The sequence below is a fragment of the Apodemus sylvaticus genome, chromosome 17, assembly GCF_947179515.1.
Source record: "Apodemus sylvaticus chromosome 17, mApoSyl1.1, whole genome shotgun sequence".
In the NCBI taxonomy this organism is placed as follows: Eukaryota; Metazoa; Chordata; class Mammalia; order Rodentia; family Muridae; genus Apodemus; species Apodemus sylvaticus.
This window is the reverse complement of record NC_067488.1, coordinates 67,757,617-67,774,026: the sequence shown is the minus strand read 5'-3', so window position 1 is coordinate 67,774,026 and position 16,410 is coordinate 67,757,617. Positions and strand designations below refer to the sequence as shown.

General features: G+C 50.6%; 1 protein-coding gene across 1 annotated transcript; it reads right to left on the bottom strand.

The window, feature by feature from the left end:
* Window positions 1-668: 668 nt before the first annotated feature.
* Sp7 (Sp7 transcription factor) lies at window positions 669-8,571 on the bottom strand. The gene is made up of 2 exons (XM_052161511.1): window positions 8,551-8,571; window positions 669-1,957 (listed from the first exon to the last, which is right to left on the bottom strand). The coding sequence occupies exons 1-2, from the start codon at window positions 8,569-8,571 to the stop codon at window positions 689-691; spliced, it is 1,290 nt and encodes a 429-aa protein (XP_052017471.1). The 3' UTR covers window positions 669-688.
* Window positions 8,572-16,410: the final 7,839 nt, after the last annotated feature.

The window sequence follows — 16,410 nt, the reverse complement described above, 5'->3', positions numbered from 1 at the left end:
TCCAGCTCACTGTACCTGACCTGTCATAACTTAGATAAATAGAATTATTATTATTACTATTCTTTACTCCTGGCGCATAGGGGTTAAGTACTCAGGTCTGGGGGGCAGCCTCCCTGACTCTGGGGTCACCCCATCATTGGGATCAGATCCCCACTGGGCTTCCCCCTCTGCTCCCAGCCAGGTTACGAACACCAATCTCCTTAACTCTGGTTCCTAATGAAGAACCACCAGGGGGGCAATAAATTATCATCATCATCATCATCATCATCGTGTTTGTTTAAAAAAAAAAAAAGCTCAAGGGAATGAAAAGCAGAGAGGAATCGAGGCAACAGCCTGGAAGCTTTGGGAAAGTGGCAAACAGGATTAGGAAGCAGAAAGATTAGATGGCAAAGAGTTAATGAGAAAATGATGTGAGGCCAGATGGAAGCTGTGAAGAACAGAGGCAGAGAAGAAAAAAAATTCAGGAGGTCGGAGCATAGGAACTAGGCACGGGCAAAGGCCTGAGAGGAGTTTGGCTAAGACTCAAAGAGAGAAGAGCTGAGGAGACATGCAAGGAGATAGGGGAACAGAGAGAGCCCCCAGAGTACAGCATGCATAGGAAAGAGCGAGGGGCAAGCGGTGGTCCACCGGTGGCACCGAGAGAGCCTGGCAAGCGGACCCTGGGGCTGGAGACCTTCCTCTGCCCGCTTCAGATCTCTAGCAGGTTGCTCTGCTCTGGGCTTCCCCCAGGGGCCTTTTCTGGGGGTGCAGGCGAGGTGGAAGATCGGGACGGCTGATTGGCTTCTTCTTCCCCGACGCTGCGACCCTCCCCCAGCTCCTTAGGGCCGCTTGGGGGTGGCCCCGGGCCTGGCTCCCCGTGGGTGCGCTGGTGTTTGCTTAAGTGGTCGCTTCTGGTAAAGCGCTTGGAGCAGAGCAGGCAGGTGAACTTCTTCTCCCGGGTGTGAGTGCGCACGTGGCGCTCCAGCTCGTCGGAGCGAGTGAACCTCTTGCCACAGAAAAGCCAGTTGCAGACGAAAGGCCTCTCGCCGGTGTGCCAGCGCAAGTGGGCTTTCAGATGCGAAGCCTTGCCGTACACCTTGCCGCAGCCAGGGATGTGGCAGCTGTGAATGGGCTTCTTCCTCAGCCCAGCCGCTGCCGCCCCCAGCCGCTCTAGCTCTTGACAGTTGGGGCAGTCGCAGGTAGACCGCCCTGTCCCACTGCCCGCATATCCACCACTGCCCCCTGTGCCTGCACCCCGCGGGGGTTTGCCTGCACCACTCCCCTCCAGTTGCCCGCTATTGCCAACTGCCTTGGGCTTATAGACATCTTGGGGTAGGACATGCTGGGGCCCTGGTTGCAAGAGGTGGGGCGCTGGGTAGGGAGCTGGGTTAAGGGGGGCAAAGTCAGATGGGTAAGCAGGCAGCTGGGGGTTCAGTGGAGGCTGTGCAGGGCCTGTGGACAGTGTCCCTTGCAGCCCATCACCCTGGCCCCCCTGCCCACCACCTAGCCAGTTGCCCCCAGGGTGCATGTCCCACCAAGGAGTAGGTGTGTTTCCTGGACCTGGTGAGATGCCTGCATGGATGCCTGCCTTGTACCAGGAGCCATAGGGGTGAGCCATATCCAGGGAAGTGTAGACACTAGGCAGGCAGTCAGAAGAGCTGTGCCCCTTGGGCACTAGGAGCCCAGGGTCTTGGGCACCAGTTGGCCCAGGAAATGAGTGGGGAAAGGGTGGATAGTCATTTGCATAGCCAGAGGCTGGGGCTGGAGGACTGCCTGCCGGTGAGAGGAGTCCGTTGCTGCTTGAGAAGGGCGCGGGGTAGGCGTCCCCCATGGTTTTGGGGGTCGAAAGGTCAGTGTATGGTTTCTTTGCTCCCCCTTTCCCCAGGGTTGCTGAGTCCCGCAGAGGGCTGGAGCCGCCAAACTTGCTGCAGGCTGCTGTCAGCATGGCCAGGGGACTGGAGCCATAGTGACCTTCTTCCTGTAGAGAGAGAGAGAGAGAGAGAGGCACTGCTTAGGAGGGAGGGGGAGAGGACAGCGTGAAGGGCATAGCTATAGGTCTCAGACCTACAGACATGGAGAACAGCACAGAGGTTAGGGAGAGGTAGAGAGGAAAGGGAATAGAGGTAAGGCTGGTGTGCCAGTGAGGCCTGGCAAGTCCAGCAGACAGAAAGAAGAGCCACCTGTGGAGTCAACAGGGCTGTACAAGTGTCTCTGAGGAAGAGCCGAAATAAAAGCAGCAGCCAGCTGGTTGAGGTGAGATTTAGGGTCCTGACCTAGGAAAGTGGATCTGAAGCAGACAGAAGCCCAGCTACAGCCAGGGACTCCAAGAGGAGTATGGCCTGGATATGGTGGCATACACCTATAACCCTAGCACTTGGGGGAGACAGGGGCTGAGGGTTGGGGGGTGGGGGTGGGGTAAAGAAGATGAGAGCCTCGGGTCATCCTCAGCTACATTGCAAATGCCAGGCTACACAGACCCTGTCTCAAAAGCAAGCAGGTTTAGTGTGATGGCAGGCGTTCAAGGCCAGCCTGGCCTGCATGGTAAGCTCCAGAGGAGCCAGGGCTATGTAGAGAGACCCTGACTCAAAAAGAAAACAAAAACAAACAAACAAGCCTAGCTCCTCCTTGGCAGGCTGAGCCCAGGAGTCCTTGAGATCAGCTTGGCCAACACAGCAAAGACACCATCTTCCATACCTTCTCCACAGAAAGTGGCATGGGGGCACAAAGAGAGGCAACAGTGCCGGGAACAACGTCCGGCCTCACTCCAGATTTTCCTGTCTTCACCTCAGTTCTGTTTCCTATCTCTGTTTCAGCTCCTGACTAAGGAGTCACTGTCTCCTCCTCTCCCTGAGATAAAGTCTCAGAGTCTACATGTCCCTAATGAATCTCTCTCTCGGCATGCACTCTGGACCCAGGAAGCTCAAGGAAGGGACAGCAGAGACACTGGGACATTGAGAGGAAACATGGCCTCAGCCAAGCTTGGGTTGTGGTGAGGCAAGAATGTCTTTTAAGCAGGCACCGGGCACCAACAGCTAGCATCCCTTTGAGCAGTGAGAGAATACAAAGTCCTCAGGACTCTCTGAGGTGGAGAGCTGGTTAAGACCCTGGACACAGCTTCAGTGTTTCCAAGACATAGTACATGGGGTCGGTCTGCACCTTACCATCCAAGTACCGTGAATGAAGGAAACATGAGAGTGGGCTGGGGGTATGTGGGTTAGAAACAGACGTAGTTAGGCAGGGGTGGCACACACCTTTAACCCTAGCACTTGGGAGGCAGAGCAGGCGGATTTCTGAGTTCGAGGCCAGCCTGGTCTACAAAGTGAAACAGAGAAACCCTGTCTCGGAAAAAAACAAAACAAAACAAAACAAAAAGAAAAAAAGAAACCCTGTCTCAAAAAATAAAAACTAATAAGAAAGAAAGAGCTCCTTAGTGCGGACCAAACTGCTACAATCTATCTGACCACCTCATGACAACCATCCCTCAGACCTCCTGGTGCCCTATTTAGCTTAGAATCAGAACCTCTTGTGAAGAAATGCACTCTAGCATCCTGGGCCAGTATGTCCAAAATATGTCGATTGGGTTCAACCAAATCAACTTATAAAAAAGAGAAAAAAATAAAAGACATCCTTCAAAAGCTTGACTATGTGGGACCAGAGAGAAGGCCTGATGGGTAAAGGCATTTGCTACTAAGCCTGGTGACCTGAAGCCAGCCCCACAACCCCTGCACTAGAAGGAGAGAACTCCCACAAAGCTGTCCTCAGACTTCTTCAGATGCTCCAGTGGCATGGTGGTCACATAAATGTACCCTACCCTGCACACTTCTATCACCACCATCCCCGCCCTGCCCTCATGTGTGTGTGTGTGTGTGTGTGTGTGTGTGTGTGTGTGTGTGTGTTTACCAAACATTTTTTTTAAAAGCTAGCTAGCCATTGGCTTGAGCAATGACTCCACAGTTAAGAGCACTTGGTTTAGATTCCCAGCACCCATGTGGCAGCTCAAAGCCATCTGTCACTCCAGTTCCAAGTGATCTTACTCCCTCTTCTGGCTCCACAGACCACACCAGGAACACACATGATGCATACACATATGTGTAGGCTTAACACCCATACACATAAAATGAAAAATAAAAGGTGTGCACACCTTTGATCACAGCACTGGGGAAGCAGAAGCAGGCAGATCTCTGAGTTCGAGGCCAGCCTGATCTATACAGCAAGTTCCAGGACAGCCAGGGCTACAGAGAAACCCTGTCTCAAAAACAAAACAAAACGAAATGAAAGAAAGGAAGAAAGAAAAAAAGGAAGGAAGAAAAGAGAAAAGTCTATCTGATTGTCTGGTGTCTTCCTAGTAAAACATGAAGGAGGAGGGGATCCAGGGCTCTCAGAGATGTGATGCCAAATCTTAGAGGTGACACTGCTGTCTCAAGGTTTCAGTGAAGGTGTGTGCAATCATTACTATAGACTGCATTCCTGCCCAATTCATATTTTCATATTCTCTCTCTCTCTCTCTCTCTCTCTCTCTCTCTCTCTCTCTCTCTCTCTCTCTCTCTCTGTCTCTGTCTCTCAGGTCCTGCCAATCCTATGGGCTCCCAATAAGAGCTACCCAAACCTTGTCCAACAGTAAACCCCTGGGCTTTCCCATAAGGCTTTCCCTGGATCCTCTAATGGCCCAAGCCAAGGGGGAGCAGGAGTCAAACTTAGTATGAAGGAGAGGTAGCAACATGGGAGTTCAAAGACATGAGAGCCAAAACCATGGTGCACAAAGTCCACTGTGCCTGAAGAACCCGCATGCAAAGCTCTGCAGGGGACAGAGAAAGAGGGACCCTAAGGGAGAGAAGCTTGCATTAAGAGGCAGAAATGGACGGGGAAAGTTAAAAGACAAAAGGAAGGGAGAGCGAGCGAGGAAAGCCGAATAAACAAAGGAGAGGTGGAAAGAGACCCTGGGCCAGAAGAGCTAAGGAAAACACAGGAGGTGAGGACAGCGTAGAGATCCCACCCAAGAGAAACCCACCATGGCGATGGGCCCCAGAAAACCCCGACCAGGCCACTCCTCCCTCCTCTCCCCTTAGCTGCTGCCCCCTCCCCCTCTGCCCAGCATGGCCCTGCTCGGCTCCAGCTCCGGTGGCTTCCCTGCGGTCGGTTTATTTTTAAAAACGCCGACGCGGTCCCCCGCCTGCCCGGCCCTCACACTGTGGCCACAAGGGCCTCAGCCAAGCCTAGGGACCCCACCCAGCTGTGGGGAGGTAGGGAGGGGTGAAAGAAGACAGCCAACCCTTAGGCTGACATGAGACCCCTACTTTGGCGAGCAAGGCCAATACCCCCTGAAGGCCAGAAAGAAAAACCAAAGTGCTGGACTGCTCTGGGAGCCAAGTGCTGGAGGTTAGGTTCCTTTACATCCTCAGTTTCCTTTTCTGGCTGATTGCTCTGTGAGAGCTGAGGAAAGGGTTCAGGGTTCTGCGCATGCGCTCCTATCTATACCCGATCATGTGTATTACCTTGTAGTACCCAGGATACACAGTTTCCAGGTCCTTGGTCCCTATTCTTGTTCCACAACCCTTTAAAATCATAATCCTGTCACTCAGAGGCAGAAGGGCAGATCTCTGTGAGCCTGAGGCCTGACTAGTCCAAATAGTCTAAGCCTAACCCTACCCCTAACCCTGAGTTCCAGGACAGTCACAGTGAGACCTTGTCTCAAAAACTGAAAACAGCCAAGCTGGGAGGTGGTGATCCACGCCTTTAATCCCAGTGCTCAGGAGACAGAGGCAGACAGATCTCTGAGTTTGAGGCTAGCCTGGTCTACAGAGCAAGTTCTAGGACAGCCAGGGCTATATACAAAGAAACCCTGTGTGGAGGGAGAGAGGGAGGGAGGGAGATGGGATTGCCACTACATATGTTGAACACCCAGGGTACCTGTTCCTAGTTCCCAGATTTCTCCCCACTTTCTTCATTCACCCAGCTTTACAATTTTTAAAAATTAGTTTCTCTTATTATGAGTATTTTTTAGCATGCTAGGAATTGAACCCCAGGTCCCTTCCCCATTGAGCAACCACCCTAGCCTAGCACAGGTTTGTCAGTTCTGTTCTTGCCTAGGGTCCTTCCCTCCCCATTCTCCCTCTCCCCTGATCCCCTTACCCCAAGGGCTGCATCCTTCTCTGAATCCCAAGCTCCTGCTCACTGCTGGAGAATCTACTCAAAGCAGGTAGAGGGATTCACAAGACTTTGGGGACCTTAAAAACTAGGTAAAAGAAACAGGAATTACCAAGTAACCCAGGACTTGGGAGCTAGAGCTAGGCAGATCTCTGAGTTCGAGGCCAGCCTGGTCTACATAATAAGTTCCAGGACAGACGGGGCTATGAAGAAAGACCCTGTCTCAAAATAAATAAATACATAAATAGATAATAAATAATTAAAAAAGAAAGGAAAAGGAAAGAAATGGAGAGTCTGGGGTGTCTTTATGTTAAGGAATCTCTGTTCACAGGGAGTAGGGGGTCTGAAAGCCTAAGCATCTGTGACACATTCTGTTGCCAAATGCTTCCCCAAGCCTGTGTCTTTCAGAAAGTCTCTGAACTGCCCCTCCCCTAGGCACTAGTGCCACGCTGGCAGGGCAGACACGATGTCCATATCATTGATACCATTCCTGCTCTGGGCACACCCAAGACTTTACACGCACCTCTCGCCTCCTGCTTCCTCAAAACTATTGTTTCAATGATGGCTCAACATAATCGGTTGAGTAAAAATAATAACAATAACAACAACAGTAATAATAATAATAATTGATAATAACAATGGTTCAGCAGCTTCCCAGGAAAGCCTGCTCACTTGAATTTAATTCCCAGAATCCAAGGTGGAACTAGAAAGTCGATTCCCCAACATTCCCCTCTGACCTTCACACACACACACACACACACACACACACACACACACACGAGCTGTGGCACACATGTACCTATGGTCATGCATGCACATTATAATAAATAAGTTTAGAGTACGTTGGAGGAAAGGGCATGATAACAATTTGTACACAATGCAGCTGAAAGCAGGTCAATGTACCTGGGTTATCTGGTTATAGAGCCTCCACCCACTGGCTTGTATGCCACTCCCTCAAACTCAGTCATAAGGGCCTTGTCTCAGAGCCTTACAGACACCATTTCTCACCTGGACTAAGTACTAAGATAATCCAGCTTGTGTGTGTACATGCACTCTTGTGCATCTGTACATGCAGGTATGCACACACATAGGTGGACACACCTGCCTCGGGCACACACACAGTCAGCAATGTGTCTAACAATGTGTCTAACACACATAAGACAGTAAATACTTAAGTTCAAAAACCTCCTGTTCTCTCTCTCTCTCTCTCTCTCTCCACACACACACACACACACACACACACACCTCCCTCTCCTTCAAGTTGAACTACTCTGCTTTCTGAGGAGTCAACCAGCAAAGACTAGTCACGCCTGGGACCTGAGTTAGGGCACCCAGAATGGAGTTTTGTTTTTGAGACAAGGTTTCTAGGTGTAGCTCTGACTATCGTGGAACTCTCCATGTAGATCAGGCTGGTCTCCAACTCACCTGCTTCTGCTTCTGCCTCCCAAATGTTGGGATTAAGATTTGCGCCACTACATTGGACTAAGATAGGCCCCAAGAATAGGGACAATCTGAGGCTACAGAAGGGTACTGAAGGGTATCTCACCCCAGATTCCTTCAGAGATACCCTGAAAGCAGCCTAGAGATGGTGACACAGGAACATTAGGAGCCACAGAACAACTCTGGCTCTGAGTGGCTTGAGTCCTGTGCCTTGGGTCCCCCAGAAGCCCTGAAAAGTTAATGGTTTCTCAAGGTCCTAAACTCACATGGCACCCTGGTTCTGGAGGCCAGAAGAGGCTGCTGGGGTCCCAGCCTGGAAGGGCAGTGGCCCAGCCCTCCCTGGAGCCTCCCACTCCCAAAATAGAGCTTAGTTTGTCTTTGGCTGAAAGCTAAATATTTGTGAGCCGGGCAAGCGGCCTCAGACCCTGTCCCTCCTCCTTGCTTCCCTCTCAGTCGGTCGGTCCTCGGCTCAGTTCCCCTGGCCAGCCCCCCACATGCAGGGCTGCCTTCTTCCTCTCCCACACAGCAGCTCACAGACCAGGCTCTTTCCTCAACACAGACCTGGCCAGATCTTGCTTAATGTGGGAACCCTAGATACGGGACTCCCCCTAACCCAAAGAACAGTAGCTGAAGGCTTCTCAGTGTCCACTCAGACACCACCCACTGTCAGCCTACCTGTTCTCCCTGCCCATCTCTTCTCCTTCCTGTCCCTAATGCCTTTCACTCTCCACAGTCAGTGGCTTAGCTGACCTTAGGGGTCCTGGCTTTCTTCTTTGACTGCCCTCTGACCCCTGGCTCTGTTCCCCTGCCTTGCTAGTACCCTCTGGTTGCCCCTCCCAGGACCTTACTCCTTCTCTTCATGAGAAGGACCCTGGAAGTGACTAGCCCTGCAGCTCCTGTCTGTGTTAGCCTAGGGGGTGGGGTAGGCATGGATTAGGACCAGGAAGGTCTTAGCTGGTTTCTTAAAGAAGAAGAGGGAACAGTTACCTCAAGCAGAGAGGACGCCATCCTCAGGCTGGGGACCGGGTCCCAAGGAGTCAGGCAGATGGAGAGAAGCGAGGAGCCAGTGGGAGAGGGAAAAGGGAGAGGGAGGGAGAATGGGAGAATGGGAGAGAAGAGATCTAAAGTTAGAAGGGACTGGGGGGTGGGGGTGGGGGGGCTGCTCTCTGTCTGTAGGGATCCACCCTCTAATTACAGCTTTCCCAGCGGAGAAGACTCCGGATCCAATGAGGAAGGCGAGAGAGGGAGGCAGAGGGTCCAAATTTCCTGCTCCATTTGCTGAGCTCCCCAAAGAAGGGATCTGGGAGGGAGAAAAGGGGGTGCCCAGGGAGCGGGTGGGAAGCAGGAATATGGGCAAGTTGTCAGAGCTTCCTTGGGGGTGCTGTGGGGGAAAGGTGAAAAGGGCTGGTAGACCCAGGTGTCCTACATACCCCAGAAATCCAGTAGGCATCTGTGGGCAGTCCCCCCAGAGCTGCCCAGTATCTGTACCTGGGGAGGCTAGGTTTGGCTGTCCCGTCTCCTCTCAAGAGGTCTGGCACGAAGATTACTGGCAATGGGTGGCCCGAGGGCGCTGGGAGGGATCTGTTCCCCTCTCAGGCGGGCTCACTCTTGTTCCTACTCAGATCCAGTCCTACAATCCTACTCTTGACTCGGAGTCCTTGCTGCTTGCTACTCAGTGGTGCGGCAGCTTCTGTTGCCGCTGCCGCTGCCGCTGCCGCTGCTGCTGTTGCTGCTACCACCGAGGCTGCCGCTGCTGCCGCGCTGCTGAGGGAAGGAACAGGAGGGAAAAGGAACAAACCCCAAACCACTAATTAGAGATCTGGGGGGGGATGGGGGATTGGGGACGACACTCACACAGAAAGACTGGAACACACTGACATACATACTCAGGAGCAAACACGGGGATGATGCATGTACACGTACTCTCTGCTACCCACATGGGGACTGTCACTGTGATGAATGAACAGACAAACTCATACAATGAATGTGATCACACAATGGGGGCACCTACACTACCACCTACCTACCTCCCCCCAAGCTGGTGATGAAGATTTTTTGTTCATTCAGCCACTACTAGATCTGGATGGCGGTGTGCATGTGTGTGTGCGAGTGTGTGTACGAGCGTGTGCAGACATGCTTTGTGTGTTCTCATGTGTGTGCATCTGTGTATCTGCATTTGTATGTATGAGTTATACATGTGGATTCACATGCATGTGTGTTTGTGGATGTGTGGGGGCATGCATGTGTGTGTGCATATGTGGATGTGTAGATGTGTATTTGTGTGTGTGCACATGTTGTATGTATGTGTGCATTTGTGAGTATGGGTAAGTGTGTATGTATGTATGTGTGTACATGTGTGTGTATGTATGTGAGTCCATGTGTGTGGTGGTGGGGTGTTTGTGTGTGTGCGCATATTGTATGTATGTATGCATTTGTGAGTATGGATATGTGAGTGTATGTATGTATGTATGTTTGTATGTATGTGCATATGTGTTAGTATGTGCATATGTGTATATGTATGTGTGTCCATGTGTGTGCATGTGTGAATATGCATGTGTGCTCATGTGTTTGTGTATATATGCATGCATGTGTGAGTATGCATGTGTATGCATGTGTGTATGTGTCTGCTTACATGTGAATGTGCATTTGTGTGTACGTGTATGTGTGTGCATGTGTGTATGTTGTATGGAGTAGGGGGAATGATGTGCCAAGTGTGCTTTCTTCTACTGCAATGTCACTGTTTTAGTGTCAATGAGTTACAATCTAAAGTAACTGGAGCAGGTGATGGAGAGCAGGAAGACCCTTGCTGTGGTTTGCAGAGGAGGGCATCCTTGATTTCACTGTTAGGCAATGAGACAATGTGAGACGTAGGCCCACCTCAGTTTGCAGGGCAGAACCTGGAACCTGAGATGGTTTAAGGCAGGCAGGACTAAGGGGCAGAGCGATGCATTCACACCCACACGTAGACTCTGGGGATCAATCTCCGCAAAAGGAATACTCAAGCCTCTAACATTCCTTCTGAGTTGCCAGGTGCCATCCCTGAAGCCCTCTTACCTAGGGATTTAATTTCCATTCTTCAATAGGTTGCTCTTCTCATAAATCGTCTTGCTTCCCTGGTGGGATCTCCTGCTCCCTTCTCAATGGCAGCAACTCCCTCTGCTCACTCCAGAAAGAACTTATGCTAGTGCTTAATCAGGTCTTCCAACTGTGGCCTGCAATCCCAGTGAGACAGAAAAGGGACTTCAATCAAGATGGGAGAGGGAAATCTACAATATTTATTAACTGATACCTTGGCCCTAGGATAAGTTCATGGGAGAAGACTAGAGTGATCCACAGAGAGACTGTCTGGGGAGGACTGCAGGAGACCTGGAGGAGGACTGCAGGAGGACTACAGGAGATCTGGAGGAAGACTGCAGGAGGGCTGCAGGAGGCCTAGAGGAAGAGTGCAGGAGGACTGGAGGAGGAGTGCAGGAGGACTACAGGAGGGCTGCAGGAAGCCTCAAGGAGGACTGCAGGAGAATTGCAGGAGGACTGCAGGACTGCAGGGCAGCCCACCATCACCCTCTGTTTCAGCCAATCTTGCCTGACCCTTCCCACTCTTTACTCTCTAGCAATCCTCAGTTTCTGTTTATGGGAGAAGAGTACCCACTTTCTTGTTCTTTGTGACCTCACAGCTCTTCAAAGAAAAAACAGAGAAATGGAGGGTAGATGGAGGCTCAGGGACATTGGCAGTTTAAGCAGCAGGCAGAAGCAGCATTCAGGTAGGATTAGACAGTTTTGGGTTCCAACTCCCAAATTTGATTCCACCTCCAGGATGTAACTCAGTGACAGGGTGCATACTGGGATTAATTTAATCTATAGTCTCTCTCTCTCTCTCTCTCTCTCTCTCTCTCTCACACACACACACACACACACACACACACACAGACACGGGATTTCACAAAGAAACCATGTGAGCCCAACATTCAGGGAAAATATTGGAACAAGGTGGCTGTCAGACACAGGAGTATGGCAAAAGAACAAACAGAAGGAGCAGAGGACACAGAGCGAGGGAAACAGTCCAAGAGAATCTGAAAGGGAAGAAGAGCTGGAGTATGGTGGTGCACACCTTTAATTCCAGCACTTGGGAAGCAGAAACAGGCAGATCTCTATGAGTTTGAAGCCAGCCTGGTCTACATGACAAGTTGCAGGCCAGCCAAGCATATATAATGAAACCCTGTCTCAATAAATAAATGATGATATATAGATAGATAAATAATTTTTTTCTTTTAGTATAGAATAGAGTTTATTCAGGGCATGGGGAGGGAAGTTAAGAGGGTAGTAGAGGCAGAGAAAGGCAGACAGAGTGAGAGTAGAGAAATAGAGGCCAGAAAATTTTAAAAGGACAATATTTTTTTATGTAGCCCTGGCTAAAATTTAATTCCTTTAATTCCAGCACTCAGGAGGCAGAGGCAGGAGGATCTCTGTGAGTTGGAGGCAAGTATGGTCTACACATCGAGTTCTAGAACAGTCAAGATACATAGAAAAACCCTGTCTCAACAGGGGGAAAAAAAAGGAAAACAAACAACATAGACATCCGGCTTTGAAAAAGACAAAACATAACACAGAGAGTGCAAAAGCAACAAGAAAAACCACCTTAAAAGAAAAAGAAAGAAACTCCGGAGCAAAGATGGAACACAATGGTTCAGAAGAAGGGGTGGGGGACAGGAAGCTGGAGAAGTGACCCGGTCTGGAGGTGGTAGAAGGTAAAGCAGCCAGCAGGTGGGGGGAGGGGACAGAGTATAAATAGGGCATAATTGTGTCCGATGATTACATGGGCCACCCCACCCGTCTGCCCAAAAGGAAGTGCCCGTAGTGGGATGTTCCTGTGACCTCCTAGTCTCCTCCATGGGAGTGGGGTGGGGAGCAGGAGTCTGAGGCCAAAGTGTTAGCTGAATTTCTAGGGCTTTAGCTAAGAAACTGGAAAGAAGAAAAGGAAGCTTTCCAGAAATGACTGCATCACTAGAAGAACAGAGGTTATGTCAGGAAACTGAGGCAGGAGGCAAATCTAGACTCAGGAACAAAGTGAGAGACACAGTTGGTGCTCAAGTGCCTGGAACTGTGAGAGAGCAAGGGATGGATAAAGAGATGAAAGGAGAGAACCGAGGGGCTGAGCTGAGGCAAAGGTCAGCCCTGCCACTTCCTTGTGGGAAGAGATAGAAATAGTCAAATCCAAACAATGTTAGAAAAAGAAACAGGAGGAGCAGGGTCTCAGGAAGATGTGAGAGCCAGAAATCTGGTGGAGAAAAAGCACATGGACGAGTACTGCAGCCTGCTAAGACTGCTTAAAGCTCAGAGCTGCCACCTTCACCCAGTGCCCTTAGGCCCTGGTTCTGACTTCTCTCACGTGCCTGTTAAAGATAGTATTGCAAGCCTGCAAGCCAGCTGTGGATCTGGAGTCCCTAGGTCTTGCTCCCACCGCCTCTCCGGTGCCCTCAGGGGCTGGGGCAGGAACAGGAATCCCTTACCGAGGACCTACCTCCACCCTCACAGGCCTCCCTCAGTCCAGCCTCCCAGGGGGTGGGGCAGCCCAGGCAGAGGCGCCATGTGGCAGGGGCGGGTAGAGACTGCGGCTCTGGCCCTTCCAGTATAAACCCCCTAGGCATCTGGTTTCTATCCACCACCCCCCACCACCCTGGGGGCCCCTCAGCCTCCGCCCATGGCCACCCAGACGCTGAGCTCTGAGATGGACGTCCCTTGAAGGGTGGATGTTGCCTTTCTGATCTTCCAATGCCAGCACTGGGCTGAACCGCAGGGACCACGAGACCACGGGGACCACTCCCTTCCCTCCCTCCCTCCCTCCCTTGAGAAATTCAGGGTGGGCTACCCTACACTAAAGGGACTGAATCTGGAACCTGCCTTCCGTTCTCTCTAAAGATTTTATATCTCTCCAGAAAGGTGGAAGGGGAATGAAACTTGGGGGAGAATGGGAGGTTTTGTGCCCTGTTCTGTGAGAGGAGGAGCTACCTTCTTCCACACCCTCTGCCTGTGCCCACCTGTTTAGGTGGAGCTGTCATTCCTGAAATTGCTAGTCCAAGCTGACCCCTCCTGGGCTCTTCCCTTGGAACTGTTACAGATTTGGCTGCTCAGAGAGACTCAGCAGAGAGAACCAGACAGAAGCCATGAGATTGACATGTAACCCCACATGCCCGATGAACAACATCCAGTCAGGTACACGCACAAGCACACTTCCTGAAGAACACAGAACCCATTCACATCACATCATGTGATAGCAGACATCCGCACTAACACACGCTGAGATTCACAGCTATACATACAGCGCTTAACACGAAGGCTCCCTGGTTCCCATTCATACCAGCATAAAGGCATACGCACCAGCACACACCCACACATACAGATACAGTGACCTTGACACTCCCCGTGAACCCACACAGAGTCATGCCAGCAAAGCATCTCCACATAGGCAAGTGATCCCATACTTGGGAGAATAGAGACAGAAGAATTAGAAGTTTAAAGTTACCCTCAGCTACATAGTGAAGTCACGGTTAGCCTGGGCTATGTGAGAAGGCAAACAAGCAAATCTGAGAATAGAGACCAAGATGTTGCTCTTTTCCCTCCTACTAGGGTAGGAGCAACCTTTGATCCCTTAATGCCCACACCCATAGAGTCCAGAGACCCAGATGGCCTTAGCAGACTCCTCAGCCCTGGGGAACCCCAGGCATCCCTACCCCCACCCAACTGCCCCCCTGCTATGTGGCCCTGCTGACTCATCTCTCCCTCTGTGGAGCTCCCCAACCACAGGGGCCTGGAAGAGAAGCTTGGAAAGTTGCGCTCATGTCCCGAGCCCCTAGTCTGGCCACTACCCGCCCCCAAGCACCCAGGCCCAACCCTCCTCTCCAGGGGTGACTCTAATGACAGGCAATCTTGAGGGGACAAAAAAGAAGAAGGTACCCAGAGATAGGAAAACAGAAAAACAAAAGAAGCCAGACACAGGGTATGAGACTATCATCTCCATTATGAGGAGGAAAAGGATCGGGAGTTCAAGGCCGGCCTGGAAGACATGGTAAAAAACACATCTCAAAAAGAAAGGATGCTGGGTGTGCTGGCCCATGCTTGTAATCACAGCACGGAGGAAGCTGAGGCAGGAGGATTGTCACAAGTTCCAGACCATCCTAGGCTCCATATTGAGTTCTGGTCTAATATGAGTTAGTGTGACATCTGACTGAAAAACCAAAATGAACATAAGCTAGACAGTTCCATGGGGAAGGAAGGATACTTGCTGCCAAATAGGACAACCTGAGTTTGAACCCCAGAACCCACACGGAAAGAACTGACTTCTGTAAATTGTCCAGTTTCTCACACACACACACACACACATACATACACATACTCACACATACACACACACACACACTCATAAAATAAATATTAAAAAGCAATGGTATAGGGCTGGAGAGATGGATCAGCGGTTAAGAGCACTGACAGCTCTTCCAGAGGTCCTGAGTTCAATTCTCAGCAACCACATGGTTTATAACCATCTGTAATGGAATCTGATGTCCTCTTCTGGTGTGTCTGAAGAGAGTGACAGTGTACTGACATACATTAAATAAATAAATAAATCTTTAAAAAGAAAAATCAACCAAAACCCAGAAAAGACAGAGATAGGGATTCAGAAAATAGACACCCAGTAGGACACAGACAAGATCTGTGAAGAACAGCCACTAATCTGACGGAGCTGGAGAGCAATAGCTAGAAACCAGAGGGACTTTCCTTGGGTCAAGGGAAGGACTTACTCGCAGGCTCAGGAGTTGGGCACAGTCTAGTGCCCCAATCTAGCATTTTGACCTGACTTGACATTGAGGAGTCTGGAGCTCAGAGGCAAAGCTGATGGCACAGGACGGGGAAGAGGAGGACAAACTCCATCCAGCTCAGAAAAGGAGTCCCCACCCCAACAAGTACACACAAACAGCCACAGGCCTCTCTGACTCCTGCAAGCACAAGGCTCCAGCCTTGGTTCCCTCCTTTTCTGAACGTCAATCTCCTTGATTGACATCTGAACCCTGAAATGAAACTGCATCTTCAGGGGCGACAGCTCAGAATCAGAGAGAACTATGACAAGAGAGGAAAGAAACTATGACAAGAAAGAAGGACAGAGAGGACCTGGGAGGAAACAGGAAAACAGGTGTACCCTGGGAACATGTGACACTACCCTGGTTGGGTATCTACAGACCAGTATTGAACAAAGACCCTCTCAGTCTCTGGGAAGTGCCCCAGGTGTCCCTCTGTAGTACAGGTATTAACACTTGTAACAACACAGAGATCCACATGGCCCCTGTGTGAGGACAATACACAAGTCCACAAAGTGTTCCATATTTTATTTTCGGAGAAAAAGTATGTCCCGAAATGTGTCACATGAAATATACTAGCATCAACCGGGCGGTGGTGGCCCACACCTGTAATCCCAGCACTCTGGGAGGCAGAGGCAGGCAGATTTCTGAGTTCGAAGCCAGCCTGGTCTACAGATACAGATACAGATAGTGATACATTGTTCTTTCAGAAGACCTGAGTTCAGTCCTCCCTGCCCATATCAGGTAGCCCACACAACAACCACTTATAACTCCAGCTCCAGATCTGATGTCTCTGGCTTCTGCAGGCACCTGCTTTCATACAGACACACACACACACACCTAGACACATGCACATAGTTAAAAATAAAATAAATCTTCCTTTTGAGAGGGCTGGGAGATGGCTCAGTGAGTAGGAGGAGCTCCGGCCAAACTTTGCAATCCCCAGACTCACATGTGGAAGAAAAAGATTCCTGCAAATTGTCTTTTGACTTCCACGCAT